At 38.5% G+C, this 16,335-nt stretch overlaps 1 protein-coding gene across 1 annotated transcript in view; it reads left to right on the top strand.

Annotated features, from left to right (window-relative positions):
- The first annotated feature begins 1,297 nt into the window (after positions 1–1,297).
- The window catches only part of tfec (transcription factor EC), a 37,785-nt gene continuing 22,747 nt past the window's right edge, over positions 1,298–16,335 (top strand). The window contains exon 1 of the mRNA XM_075471416.1: positions 1,298–1,510. Within this exon, the coding sequence (XP_075327531.1) occupies positions 1,298–1,510 (213 nt within the window). The remainder of the gene's footprint in view (positions 1,511–16,335) is intronic.

Raw genomic sequence — 16,335 nt, 5'->3', positions numbered from 1 at the left:
ACTCCAGTGGCAGTGACAGCTAATTTGCACTCAGATTTCGTTATACAAATATGAACTGCTTACTCGCTTTCATACGTGCACCTTTGTTAGCTCCCTTTGGGGACCATTAACTGACGACTACTCCAATTCTGACCCACTTCAGCCCCCCCCTCCAGCTCCAGCTGAGACTCCGAAACTTTACTGAACTGCCTTCAACAACAATAACAAAGAGTGGAACATTTTAATTTCTGTCATGTCAAAAGTAAGTCTCCACATGAGACTCTGCATAGGAAGTAAATCAAATAAAAAACATCAGGGCATTTAATGTTCACATTTAAAAATGTTAATATGTGTATTTTCCATTTGTAGCCATCCTAATGTCAAACTTTTGCCAGTTTATCTCCATGATGTGAGTGTGTGCGGGGAAAAAACCCAACTGATTTCTGGGACTTTTAATGAGCCGGTTGCAATGAAGGAAACTTCAAGAAATGGCCTTCTTGTAACCTTACCCAATATCTTTGTGACATCACCAGTTGAGTGACAGATGGACGGTTGACAGTAATGTTTTTTTCTCTATTCAGATTGACAGTTGATTATACACCAACTGATTCTTGTTAAGCCACCGCCACCGAGAAGCTTTGATCTCTTGCATGCTGTTTGTTGTTACTTCAGTCACACCAATAATCAAGTTTGTTTATCCATTCACTTCATCATGGAAAAAAAAAATGTTTATGAAACTAAACTCCCTACAAATTCAAGGACCCATTTATCCATTTTATGAGAAAACTAACGCAACGTTCTATTGTTTCTGAACTTTCCATAGGTTTATGTAATAAACGTGTGCATGTACATCTGCTGGGAACAGGACTAACATGATGGCTGAGGAAAAAACTATTAGAAAACTAATATGGAGACATGACACCGCAGTGTGGTCAATGCGTGCAGATGGGTAGGAAAAATCATCAGTTTCATGTTTTGTTTTGTTTTTTAAAACAGCTCATTGATCATTAGGATTAGCAGCGAGTCAAACCAGTAACCACTGTAATCAGTTCAAGTCTGATTCTGTCTGAAGCAACTGGTGGAACACTGATTCTACCCAAGCAAATTGGAAGATGCAAAAAACACACACACTCATGCTTCTGCCCTCTTTTTCCCTCTCCCTCTCCTGAACCAAGAAATCCAAGTATAAATCATGATTTAATAAGCATAATATGACTATTTCATTACATAATTAGTTAATTGACTGGCTAATTGTGATTTCCCTTTCTTTTTTTTTCATTTTTGCTCCCTCCTTAGATCCAGCTTTGGGTTGCCAGAAATGTTCCAGTCGTGCACCGGCCCAGACAGCGAGTGGGTGATTAGTGGGAGAGATGACGGGCAGGCTTTGTATGATCCTGGACAGCATCCACATAGCTGGCCTGAGTTCTATCAAAGCGGTACCATCCATCATTCTGGCTTACAGTGTCCCTACAGCGGAGGCTACACCAGGGCACAACCCCCTGTGTGGTGGCAATATAAAAACACGAGAAAGGTAAGAGGCCAAACAGGATGTCGTAGTAACACTGTGCACCACACAGACTCTCCCGGAGGCACACTCTCTGGGAGGCACAGCAGTGATTTGAGCTAAATACTAAAACCATATTCCAAATGTTCAGCAGGGACAATTTCACACACAAGAAAGATTTAAATAAATTTGAGGTCTGCGAGATTGCTTGTAAAGACATTTAATTCCTATAAACAGATGCACATTTCCCTATAAATGTAAAACATGTAGCGGTGTACCGATTGGTGGTTGTAAACCATGAGATGATTGCGTATCCCTCGGTTTCTTTTCAGGCAGGCAGAGTTCACATGACATAACCTAACCATAAAGCTAGCTACTAGTAATGACCATGTACTTGACTAAGCATTATCTGGTGGGAAAGAAGTAGAAAAGTGAGGAAGCATAAAAGGAAGGGAAGTAGAAAAGTACAATGACTGTTAAAAACATTGCTCAGGATGAGTCTCAAACAAGCGAGCTCCTGTACGAGTAGTGCATCCTGCCATTCCCTCCTTCTTTCCTACAAGATTAGACGTGGAAAGTAGACACTGTCACGTATCAACACATATGGGCGTCGACATGTTGACAATTCTAAACTTCAATTGTCGTTGTGTAGGGAACAGAGTAAGAAATGTGTATTTTTGCTGAATTTTTGAGCGATGTGGGTATTTAATCTTCAATAGAACAGGTTGGATATTTGCAGACAAGACAGAGCATTATGACACGAGAATATACTGGTTTGTATTTCATTTGCAATCCGAATAATACTGGAAAATCGTGATTGGATAAGTCCAGGTTGACGAATCACATGCTGAACAATAAAAGGCTGAAACCAACTATCGTCTATGAACTAAGTAGCTTTTTAAGTTTAAGAAAACTATTCTAATGCATTTACACTTTTGGCTATCTCTGGTGTCCCACTGTGAGAGATTTCTAGCACAACTATTTTCTTCCATGGTGCATGGAGGGGGAAAAACTAAAAAACTCAAGCAACAAGTTTATTAGCCCATTAGATTCCATTTTATATTTGATAAAACCGTGCTTCTTCTGTGCAGCGTGTTTAATTGTCATGTTTATTTGGATGTGGTATTCTCCACTTCCATTCTTAGCTAAAAATGGGAAATTAAGTCAAGTTTTTGCATGTGTCTATAGTTTCAGAACGACTGAGATATATAAAAGAGAACAATACGCATGGACGGCGTCATGAATTTGGTGAGAAGAATGTGTAAAACCTGTGATCACAGTTAAACTATCTCGTGTCAAAAAGACCTACTATCAATGTGGGCCCCCCCGCACACACACACTTGTCCTAATAGCCCATGTAACACCACAGGTATATAATTACTGAGCTGTCAGGTAAAAAAAAAAGGGTTTACACATGTTTAATTACAGAGCTCCACCAAATGTCATAAATATGAAACCCATGCAGGTTGTAAACACAGAGGGAAGCCTCTGTTAAATCCCCTCCTGCCTGCTGCATATCAATATAAGTTGTCTATTCATCACAGCTATTTAGGGGCCTTTGAAAAACAGGACTGTTACAGTGAAGGTTACAGTTGTAAAAATGTTCATTTGCTGGCTAAACATTTACGTCATATGAATCAAAAGTAAAACACCTATACGCTTATAATTAATGTGGAATCTGTTATCAATACTATACAAGCTTATTTGCTAATTTGTTGCTGTTTTTCCCCACATGGTGGAAACCAATTGAATAACCTGTTTTGGAGGCCACTTGTTTGGAACTGTGGGTTGCCCAAATAATGGTGCTGCAACCTTCAATGAGCTGACAGATCTCTTAAGGCTTACTGACTTCTGCAATGACTCTATGCTAGTGGATGTCTGCATATATTGTGCATTCATTTGCTGTTGCATACTATATGTGTGATTTTTTTTATATCAACTTGTTTTTCTGGGGGATTGCAAGAAGATTGCAGGATTCATCTGGGATTAAAGGGGGATAAAAAAAAACAGATATTTTTTTTACACTGCTTTGATGCAAAAAAGACTGAATTTTGGATGTTTGGGATACTTTGGGATACTCCCAGACTGGCTACAGTATATGAACGGGGGTATATGAATCAGACTTTTAGAAGAGGAGGAACAGAAAACATCCCTACATCAGATGAATAACTGGTGGACTTCAAAGCATTGTTGCAGTATGTTTTTCACTTCAGTAGGAGGCCTTTCATGTGCTAAAGTTGCTCTGGTGTGTGTTTGTGAGCATGCACAAATGCTTGTGGGTGCTTGTGAGTTGATATCAGCCTCAAGGTACAAGCTACCCCCTCTACTATCTGAGGAGGTGTGGTTGTGCTGACTTTAAATGCCTATCTTACGTGGAGTGGCATTGTACATGAATACAATTTATGCAAAATATTCATAAAATGTGATGTAAGATCCAGTTTGGTCTGGAAATAATGCTATCCGAGATTTTTCCTACGGAAAATGTAATTGATGCATAAAATACTGACGTCTTCATCATTTCCTGATCATTTATATCAAGGTCAGAACTGTGAGTTTGCCTTCCGAGGCAAATCCTAGAAAAGAGAAATTAAAAGCATTTTTATTTTCTTTTTATTGCATATGACAACCCAGTTTGTTCGTCTTAATATCCATGGCAGAGCCTGTGAGACACTAAGGAAACAGACATAACTTCAGTGTGAAGCTGGGTGGAGGATGAAGCATAAATGCTCGTACACGCTGTGCAAACCAAAGAAAAAAGCAGCCGCTTCGTACAAAGTGTCACTCTGTCTACAAACACAGCTTATCTTGTTACCATGAAACATAATTGGACATAACTGTGAAGACTCTTCATTTGTCACAGTGGAATGTTTGACAGCAGACTTCAGCGTCTGGCCCACACTGGTGAACACTTATACTTACGTTATGAAGCCAGTACAATACGTAGACAGACTAATGAAAGCCTCAAGATGGGAAACTTACACCTGATGGATTATGCTGCTTCACTGTATCTCTAGTTGCAGTGATATTTGGATCTAAGACCTTAGTCTGAATAAATGGAAACATCATTTTCTGATCATCTTTACCTGAAAAGGTTTTAGATTTGGAGTAAGCAATAATGTGCCCTATGATGTATTCAGTAACAATAGGAACTCCAGACTTAGCGAATAAAAAAAAAAACTAGAAAGGAAGCCTTGTTGCTTTCCCCACTTTGTGAGAGGTCAACTTGACTTCCCACTTCCACAGAAACGGGATAACTGCAGGAAAAAAATAGACACACTTTTGGAGTGAAGGAAAAAGTCGAGTAATCCGCAGTGTGTTGAGGAAAATGGATGCAATGAAGACTTTAGATGAGGACATAATTTAGGTGAATGATCGAATTATGCTTTGTAACATGTAAACAGGAATATGAAAGGAACATCCCATGTGCAACTCATGTAAACTTCATAGTTAGGACACTGTCTTATTTTCACTCTTCACTTTTTACCTTATAACAATGACAAGAAGAGGAGTGAGATGTGTATACGGAATATGGAAATTGGATTATGGCAAGGCAAAACATTTTAGGGTGAGAATGTAGCAGAGAGCACAGCCGGAGGAAAATTGAAAAGGACGAGACTCCGCGAAGATAAGTGAAATGGAAGAGAGGAGAATAAATATGAGGAATGCCCGAGACAGGAAAAAGGGTTAAGAAAGAAGAGTATTAGGGCAGCAGGGACACAAGCAGGCCACAGCAGCAGTGGTTTATGTGGACCACCCATCTGGACTGGCTGAGAGCCTGGGCTGGCTTCTCTTTGCCTGCTGGACTGGATAGATGCCTGAGTGAAGGCATAAACAGACAAAAGTCAAGGGTAGTAGTTCTGATACATGACAAAATATAGCAGCAGGAGATCCGAGTGTCTGATTCTGAAACATCGCAAATAATGTTTTATCCAAGTTCAATCTGCGACTTTGGCTTTGTACGTTCTATTCCTATGCACCCGTTTCAAGAAATATACATGTGGAAAGTATTCTTTTTCTTTTTTTTAGTTGGGCTACATCAAAAGTATTGGAAAACACGTGTGTTGTGTAGCTTTCATTACAAATACCTAATTTGTATCCCCTGCTTATCAACCTGTACATAATGACATCACCATAAAACATATTAGATTATAGTTTGCCTAAAGTTTCACCAGCCTGAAGCTATGGGTGAACATCTGCCACTGACTGATCACTGAAGAATGGAAGTATTTCAGACAGAAAGTGACAAGGTGTGATACAGAAAAAAAAATCTACTTTTTGAACGTGAAGCATGTAAACCCATTCTAGTAGAGCCCAGAATAAAAGTCCACTTTATGAACTTAATATCATTTCACAGCTGAACAAAAATGAAACAAAATGTACAACTTAAATAAATTGAAATTCAATATTCCAAAATACAAAATGTTTCAACCACCGTTGCATTACAGGTTTATTGCTGAAAAAGATTGGTTTCATCACTCCACATAACAGCATCTCTAAACTTCTGTGGTCTTTACAGATTGTCTTTTGCTTTGGGGTCAGCAGTGGTTCACACGGTGGAAAAAGGTCCCCAGCTGGCAGCTTTTTTTTTATGTCGTTTGCAATCATTTGGGTATTTTATCTTCTAAGAAACTAAGTGGTAGTCATTGATAACTTCCTCTTTCTTCCATGCCCAGGTTATGTAGAAACATAATCTTGAAATCCATCATTAAAACTGTATCTCTAGAAAGATTCAGTGTATTTGCGATCTCTTTTCCTTGCTTGTGCAAGGTAATCATCTCTTCTGCAAACATTCTGCATCTCTCTCTTATCGTAGCCACACTGCTGTTTAAAAATGAAATGCAGTATGCACATATAGACCTCATAAGAAGGCAAATAGGAACTCTGTTGCTAAAGTAAGTTTGCAGGCCACTTATGAAGGTTAGGGCTGTGTTTCAGAACAGCTGATTTACATATATTTGGGATGTTAAACAAATCTGTAATCACCAAAAGTAGCCAAGTCTGTTGAGTTAAGAGAAAACACCTGTCAGTTGTATTAAGCTATCCATAGTGCCCTTTATGATCTGATCACATATAAATGATGGGCATGTGATGTGCACGTGTGCATTTACCCTTTCTTGGCAGCTTTCAGTTTAAAAAAAACATACAATAGATACAATAGATGCATTAAAGGGTGCCTTTAATTACATCTCAAGTTTACGATGTCACCAGGAACCTCTTATTCATCAGTAGAGAACAGAGGTTCAAAATAGGGAAGGTTTTAAACTGTTCTGCATTTCCTAATTAGATCTGTGTTTATAAAAAAAAACTATTAGCAACTAAAAGTCCCCTCACAGACCATCTGCACTAACCTTAGTTACTGACCCCTGTTCTATGCTCAACTACCATTTTGATTTACACAGTATTTTATAAATGAAATTAGCTAATCAGATGAAACCTCGGTTTTAGATTCTGTTTTCTATGTGACCTGTGACAATTATCCCTCACAGGACAACCGCTTCACTGTATCTTCAGTTAAGCCATATAAAAACCACACACAGGTAACGTATTGTATGTTACTGGCACGCAACTGTCATTAACACAAGTAAGGAAACTGTTTTCTCTCCCTTTTTTTCCGTACCCGCTAATAACCTAAATTTAATTTCAAACTCACTATCAAACATAGCACTCTGACACCCCCCCCACATCCCCTTATTAACAACCAGAAAATCAGCAATGAAAGAGTGGTCTTGAAAAACAAGATGAAAACACATTTTCATTCCAAAAACATGATTATCAGCTATTCTTATAGAAAAGTGATGCAATCCTAGTTTTAATAGGTTAGAAGAAACACAAATACCTGGCCTAATGCATGCTTACAGACCTCATTTAGATCAGTAACATAAACGTATCATTCTGTCCATCAACAAAAATCTAAATTTAGACAAAACTACCTTTTGTCAATGCATAGGACTGATATACCATCTTCTTTCCGTCTTCCTGTTAAGTTTTCCTCAGAGTTCTTACCCCAGCCTCATCTGATAATCTGATGTTATCGAAGACACTAATAGGATTAGACAAAATAGCCCACTAAATACCTCACATTCACTTCTCAAGTGTTTCACAATGGACATTATTCCAACTTAACAACACACTCGTACACACGCACACACATCACCACCTGTCCTGCTCACCCCTGACCTCCTCCTCCTACACCAATTGTTCTTACAACAGCAGAGCTCAAGAGATCAAGAGAAAACACAGCCTACTTTTGGTTAAAACATATCATAATCCCTCAAGGTGGTGCGGTGGGGGGGTTCAAGGCCACCAAGAAAGCTATTCACAGCGCTCAGAGACACGAAGAGACCTCCGGGAAAGACATTATGAGGTGCTGGTATGAGACTGGGTATGACACTCCTGGGAAGAATGGTGATTAGAAAAGAAAGGGATCAACAAGAATCTCGGGCCTTAGTTACCATCTGGAAACACACATGAAAACATTCACCAGTGCTTCTTGATGCCAACGATATATCAAGAAAAGATGTTACACCCAAAGGAGAAACGACAAGCTTCTTTCTCTCCCTGTTGCTGTGAGTGGAATTCAAGGCCTGTAAATATCAGCATGACTGTCAACCTTTGCAGATGAGTTCAGGGCATGTTGTGTCAGCGTGCAGTGTAACCATGTGGTGGGTTCAAAAGGGGAGAATGAAAGAATAGGAGGAAACAGCAATGTGAACATCTTTGTAAGACATGCAGGTTTGCCTAAATTTGGAGTGAGGCGTCGTCCAGCTTTTTAAGCGTGACCACAGCTACAGTGGAGGATTGTGTGAAAGTATGCGAGACTCGGGCCGAACAAAATATAGTATAATTCAGTCTCACATCAAGAACCCTTCTTAGACCTGGTGTGTAACAGTATTAGCCCCTTCATTCTGTGAAAGTCATGACCTTCAGTCGCTCAGACACTGGTACCCTTTACATTAATGTTTCTTGTTGACTCATACATGCCTTCCATCGTCGTGATTTGACAAACACGCAAGACTGGAAGGAACAACGAGTGTGCCGTAATGAGTTTTCTTATATTAACACGTTATGTTGCAATGAAAATTTAAATTAACCTAAGAAGTAAGCAGTTGTTCTTTAAAACATTTACAATTTTTCTGCTTTTTCTGCTTGTTAACAATGTCATAAAAAATCTGAACAGTTTCTTCCTTGCAAAACTTTTATTGCACTCATACAGTAACACTTACGCAATAAAACAATACAAAACATAGCAGCCAACTTGAATAAAATCCCACTCCATGACTTCACCGACTCCACTGCTGCATCTTTCCTGGTCGTTTTGTCCTATTCATTCAATGCACAAGGCTGCGGGTCAAAATCAACAAGGCACTTTGGAAAACCAAGTAAAGTTTAACCAACATGGTTTAGTCATTTATCATTTTAAAAGCAGATCATTTGCCAACTGAACCTGCAAGCGATAATCATCATTCCAGTAAGAATACCATTACAACGACTAAATAAAGAATAGTAATCAGCTGAAAACTTATCAATCTGTAACCTTCAACCCTACATCAAATTCATTCTATTAAATTCTGTTGGAGTGCGTTACTATGGATGTATGAGCTTAAAATTTTCACAACTGCTCAGCAATTCAAGTCAATTCAACAACACTTAACCACTCCAAAGAAGGAAACTTAATGGTGGTCAGGTTCATTTCCCTGTCATTATGGATAGGAAATGTTCAGTGATGTATGTGACACGTTAAAAAAGTTACAAATCATGTTCACCAAACATAGATCTTATTTGATTTTTGCTAAAATGTTCAGTCTTACATACAATGCCAGTCAGTACTTGACAAAGGGAAAAACCAGGAAAGGACCTGGTTAGGAAAAACTCCAGTGTGGTTTGAGACACAATTGATTTCAACATTGAACCAAATCTCGGATCTTTCTCTAATTTTTGTTGCCTGACAAGATTCTGAAAATGAAAGTACCGAGTTTCGTTGCTGTAAGTTTACTCGTTAAACTGTTTGGCTGAGTGATATATCTAATTATTATTATTATCATTATTATATAAATATATCTATACAGAGCTATATTTAGCCATTATTAGGCCTGTTCTAATTTTAAATTGAAACCCTAAATGCCTCTTTTCCATATGTGCTTTAGATATACATATTTTCTAAAATTCTTTGAAGTTTTTTAGTAATTGTGAAATTGATGTTTTTGTAACGTTACAGCAACACTTGAATTTGTTCAGCATTCGAATTGTTTGAAATAATCAGTTTTGATGTGTTTGGTAACTTCCGCGTGCAGCGCAGTCTGTGAGGATAATCATCTCCATCTGCATATCCACTTTGTACAAAGAGGAAAACTAAAAATCACATCTCAGAATCTTTCTGTATGCCTCACATGGGATGAGATGAGTTTTCAAGTGATGAAGTTTTGTGTCAATAAGATAAAGCAGCACAGTGATCTGTCATAATCTTCCGAGGATGACGCCCCAGTCTCCCTCTATCTTACCCCATCTCTTTATATTTATATCTTCATCATTTTTCTTGACTATGCATGTTCTGTGGCAGCGTTTTTGGCTGCTGACCTTCATACATTCCACAAATCTGTCACAGATTAAGAGCAGTGAGATGTTCATTGTGCCAGTCTGAGTGTTTTGAATCCCGAACGGAAGTTTCTGTTGCCTTCACACTCCTTCAGCAGAAAAGGAAACTTATTTCCAACTTTTATTGTAATATTGTTGTCCAAATATGTTACAATCATTTCAAGTTACCAATTTATTTTACTGAGAGATGCGCATAACCTTGATCACAACATGTCCTTTGATGGTGATTCACCAGCTGAGCCAAAATGATGACAAAAAAATAATTTTACACGTCTCTGATATTCCAAAAGAGTGGCCAGTGCATTATTGTGTGAGGCCAATCCAAATTTGATCATGTTTAAATGATAAAATTTTGGTGATTACAGCAGCAAATAGAAATAGAATAGAATAGAATAGAATAGAAAAAGACTTTATTCATCCCCCAATGGGGGAAATTCTAATTAGTCAAGTAGCTCAAACAAATTATAAATATTTAGAATTGTTGTATATTAGCAACAACAATAATAATACCAATTCTAATAAAAATACTACAACTACTACTACTAATAATAAATGACTAAATAAATAAATAAATTTGAAAAAAATCAACCAAATATAGCACCCATCCCTAGTATGTCTCTTAATGATGCCATACGACTGGGCAACGTCATAATGGGGATGGCTTTTATATGGAATCTGAATAAGACCACCTACGTAAATTTGTACATTTTATTTGTCAGGACTTTGGACATTGAAGCCAATCTCGTGCCATTTCCAACACCATGCTTTCTGGCTACACCTGCAACCTTCTGCGTCATTAAAGCACGTTTCCACCCTTTGGCCACCCTTGCCCTGGTACTGATGCCGTCTTGACAGACGCAAAAACACCTAAAGCAGCAATTCATCCACTCAATTGTGGGCATCACTGGGGCCTCCACATACTCCATAACCTTTATCAGATTAATGCAATGGATTGAGCCGGTGTCTGCCAAAATTCCATTCCTATTTAAAACTCCAGGCCCATACCAGCAGCCTAATCCTATTAGGCCCAATTGAGTGAAGTCGACAGTCTTTTTCAGTTAAACTAAGTTCATGCACTAATAGGATTCAAAAGGGAGTAAAAAAAAAAGGTACAATGTGTGGAGAGTAGAAGTGTGAGTGTGCATCTTGGGAAGAGGACAGTTTGTATCAGGGAGCTGGTAAGCAGGGACTGGACTATGTGCTGGGACCAATAGAGGCCTCCTTCTGAGTTTAAGGAGATTTGTTTAAGGAAGAGGGAGGGAATGGGCTGGAGGTCTCCCCAAAGGTGAGATAAGCTAAGAGTGGGGAACGAGAACATCATCACCGTCGAGTTGTTGATGCAACCCCCTTGTGTGTTTACAAAAAGTTACAAATTTATATATATGTGTGCAAACTTAAATACAGTCATATAGCTACACTGACAAATCTCTGTTAAACTGTAACAGACCAATGCTCTGAACAATGGAAAAGGAAATGAAGAACATTATGTGGTTTAAAAGCACTAATATAATTGATCATAATCATGCATTTATCTGAATGTCAGCACATGCAGTATATTGTGTAAAGGGATATATTACATTAAACCTCATTATGCATGTCACAAGAATCCATGGATCATTTGTTCCTCATATTCAATTGAGAATACAAAATCGGAAAATGAAGAAATGAATTAATTGAATTACTAATCTATGAATAATGAAATAACGACACAGACAAACAAACATAAACAAACCAAAGCAAAAAAAATAATAATTTTGTGCTCAGGTCAAAAATAGAAATTGAAAAAAGTTGGCGACTTCTGTTCCATGTCAATGTTTTGTTTTTCCGAGGAAACCATTTAGGAAAATTTTCAGTACCATCGGACACAAACGAGTTACAACAGCGAGGTCCTGATCCAAACTGGGCTACGAAGAAGTCATGACATTCAGTTTTCTCATGAAAACAAAATCCACCGCATGAGGCAGGAGCGAGAATGCTTCAGAAGAAAATCAACCCATTAAGATTTAGTATCAACGTAATTCAGGGAGAGTTATGATACCTGATGATCTTTAATGTGACCTTTAGGAAAAGCTTTCTACATTAACACAAGTCATAATCATTTATTGGTATTCTTTAGCTGAACACAGAATTGAAAGCAGTAAAAATACATTACTGTTTGTTTTTATGTTGATAAAAAAAAAAAATAAATCAGTTTTGGACTCACAATTGAACATAATAGAAATTTAAATACACACAAACTAATTGCAACGCACTTCCAAGATTCTTTCTTTGACTTGTAATGAAACACACGAAAAAAAGGGAAACTGGCGACTTCCAGCCATCACTTCCTGATAAGAAAGTAATATATTTCTACGCTGAGAAGTTCTCAAGCCAGAAGACTTTGGAAACACCAGCGTAGATCTTAAAAATTGTCAAAGTTTAAACTTTCTGATTCTTGGCTAGCGACTCCTACTCCGTCACCCTCCCAACCTCCCCACTCCCTCATGCCCCTTTGTCCCCGTCAGGAGCAACTCTGCGAGGCAAAGCCTCACACACTCACACACAACAAATTAAGGGGGTCAGAAGAGGACACCTTGTTTAGCCAGTGGTGGCAAAGACAGAGACATGGCCTTAGGATCTTTCATTTCGGAGCTGACCGTAGCCAGAGGTGCTGCACGGGACCTCCTTTGAAGAAAACACATCCAAAGAGACTTGACAGACAAAAGGTTAGCACAGCTTCTGTCATCTGACATGGCTTCATTTTCTTAATGAACAAACAGACAGGAAAGGATCAAAAGAGAGATATATATGGTAGCCCATGGCCTTGTTGTTATCAAATGATCACTTGCCATCAGATATTAGATTATTAGAAAATCTCATAATCATTTAGAAATTTGAGACCCTCCAGCTCTGCAGGACATCTGACTGGGAGGTGCTTCAGGCCGTCAGATTGAAAAACTTTTCCATTATAAGTCACGTTTGTATTAAAATGCTAAGAGTAATGTTGCTATTAAGCTCTGGTTCTGTATTTGAATCATGTGAACAGAACTGATCTTATACAATCCCTAAATCAAATTAAGTTAATTTGGCCCAGAAACCAAAGAGTTTTTACATTTTTTTAAAAACTATTTCAGTTTTTGGCTTCATCCCAGGTTTTACAGCGCATTATGCTCTGAAGTTTGCTCCAAAAGACCTTTTAAAAACTTGTAAAACAACTCGCCTTATCGACAGTTGAGATTGATGACGTTAGAAAATGATAGATGATTAGATAATTAGACCGTCTACATTCATAATCATGTTAAAAAGGTTTGTAGCCGTAGAGAATTCCTGATCTGCTTACGGGTCTGCTTTTCGTCTATTAAACTCCATTGTCTTTCTTTCCTCTTCATTGAATCCCAAAATTAGATGGAAAAAAAAGTTTTCCGACTCAAGCTGAGATGACAGTTGCTTCCTCTCCATATTTGGTATATTATATAAGTAGTGGAAAAAGTCAAATACGTATATACGAATAGCAAAATCCCTTAAATTAGATACTTTATCTTTATTGTTATACCAGAAATAACTGAGTTATTTGAGCAACAAGTAACACATTCCCACTGGCAAAGGTCAGACAATTTAAAGAAAATGCTTGTGCTAAACAGCTGATAAGTTATCAATAAAATGTTTATATTCGTTAAACCAAATGATTATCACATCAAACAGCCTTGATTTTCCTCCTCTTCCTGGCTTTGCAATAATTTACACCCAGACTGCATCTTATTATAAATAAATAGAGTTTTTTATTCTAAATAAATAAATCTATGCATAAGTGGGATGATAGTCCAAGTAAAATACTCAGGTACTGACTTCATGGCTTCAACCTCAACTACATTGAATATTTACTCTTAAGTGGCTTTCCTTTCTTAGACGTTTCTCAAAAAAGTTGTTTGTTAATTAACAAAGGCAAAGTTTTACAGTGAAAAACCCAGAGAAATTACTCCAACTCACGTGCAGAATCAGAGTAACAATGAAAAAGCAGAAGATAAGAGAAAGAGGGGAGTTTAATTCAATTATCCTAACTTTGTCTGCTCACAACACGCAATTTTGTTCGAAAAAAAACGCCACTGATTACATCCATCCCCTTCGCCGACCTCAACACAGTTCTTTCTCTCTACAGCTCCATTAATTGCCCGATGAAAGGACCTCGGTGAGCCACGTCAACCAATTAATACCCCGAAGAAAGCCTCTTTTTGTTAAAGGAATGGTTTAACGTTTTAGGGAAATACACAAATTCCCTTGCTTGCCAAAGACTTGGGTGAGAAGATTGATGCTCTTTGATTCAAACTAGAGCAGTTGGATGGCTGAGGAGCTTAGCCTAAAGACAGGAAACAAACCCTCACCAACACTTCTCAAGCTTCTGACATCTTATTTATTTAATCTGGATAAAAAAACAAGTTTAAAAATGAACACTTATGCCTCTAAGCATTTCAAAATGAACTGGTAGGGGCTTCATTTTAAGCCAAAGGTTGCAAAAGTGCCAAACTAACTCAACTATTACCAAAGCAGAAGTTCATTTTACTTTGGTAAAACATTATATATATATAAGTCAAAGTAAAAAGTAGGACAGAAATCTGAAAATTTAACTGAAGGATCTAGTACATGTACTTTTTTTTACTTTCAACCTCTGTTTCAAACAAACAGCAATGAGTTAAAGCAATACAATGTAACTTCTCAAAAATCCAATTATGGTGCTCCCCCTAAAGGCTGTTCTGAGAGCAACTCCAGTCCGGTCTCTTGCTTTGTCGGCCTCTCTCTTTCTCTTCCTTGCTTCATCAGTCAACGTCTTCTTCTGTTTCTTCGGTGCCTCTGCCATGATGATCGTACTGACAATGTTGCGCCAGCTTAGCCTTATACCTGGGAGCGTGAGAGGGGTCTATTTGTTTTTGCGGTAGGTGTGCCAGAAAGCAAGTCGAAGTACTTCCGCTCAGCTCCCGGGCCGGTCCAGCAAAGTTACATAGCGCAGTTATTCCAACTCAGACCCCCGAAGGGCATAGGAGACAGGCCAATCGTAATATTAAAGGGGAACTCCGGGGCATTTGAAGCGCGTTTCCATTGCTAGAGGTTGTCAAATACTGATAGTAGGACACAGACCGGTGCAAATCTGCGCTCCCTGTGTGGAGATCGCGCTGTTCGCACACCCTGTCATGCGAGGCTAATACGTGGTGGCTAAGGGGCAAGAGCTAAACCTTCCACGTAAAACAACAACTTGCACACTGCAGAAACGTCACACCACTTTATAAACCATCCGACAATAAAGTCACAAGCCTTACCATCAAAACCATATGCATGGTTCTCACATTACTGGCATGGGGACGTTACAAAACAACTTTATAAACAGCATGTAACTCACCGGGTAGTTGTAGGCTCGCGCATGTGAAAGCCCAAAAGAGTCGAGGGACGATAATCCCATATACAAAACAATTATCTTCTCTAGAAAAACTGCGTTCAAGTATTTAAAACATTACAACAATATTACTGGGCATGTATTGTTGTAATGGAATGCGCTTCAAATGCCCCGGAGTTCCCCTTTAAAACTCATTCTAGCCGCACAATTTTTTTCAAGCTGTTATTTTAAGGTAGAAATGTTACATAGTATTGCTTTAAGTGCTTGCAACATGCAACACAAACTGTAAAACTGTCCCTATAGTGTTATCTAATAAATTAACCTGGGAATAAGGACTTCTGTGAGTGTGCGGAGTGACATGTGGGAAAAGTGTTGCACTGCTAAGTGAAATGGTATGTAATACTTATGTTATAAAGAGTCGAGAAGACCTCAACTGTCCATTTGAAATACTAAAGGTCCAAACCAAAGTACAACGGATATTTCTATGTGAGGGATAAAGACAGACTCCAGCGATGTAGACTGAATTCAAGAGGCAGGAGGGAGGGGGGGAAAGACATACAATGATGGAACAGAGAGAAGGAGGGGGAAAGAAATCAAAGAATTGGAATAATTGGCATAATTCAAGGTGGCTGGGCACAGTCAGGGGGAGTGTCAGCGTTGGGCGAATCTTTTGCCATCCTCAAAGAGAGACGGTCTGGACAATTAGCCACACGAACTCTGACCCCGCTCAGAATAATTAATGAATAACAGAGGGGATAAAGACAAAAGGCACGGAGCGGTCTGCTTGAGTGGTGAGGGAGGGTAATACATCAAAGAATGCCGTTAATTGGCCCTGTGGCTTTCATTCTTTGCCCTATTTCTTTCAATTCATTGACTCAAAATAATGGGTTCAGGTTCA

The sequence above is a fragment of the Odontesthes bonariensis genome, chromosome 8 (assembly GCF_027942865.1).
Source record: "Odontesthes bonariensis isolate fOdoBon6 chromosome 8, fOdoBon6.hap1, whole genome shotgun sequence".
NCBI classification, from domain to species: Eukaryota; Metazoa; Chordata; class Actinopteri; order Atheriniformes; family Atherinopsidae; genus Odontesthes; species Odontesthes bonariensis.
This window is presented reverse-complemented; position numbering and strand designations above follow the sequence as displayed.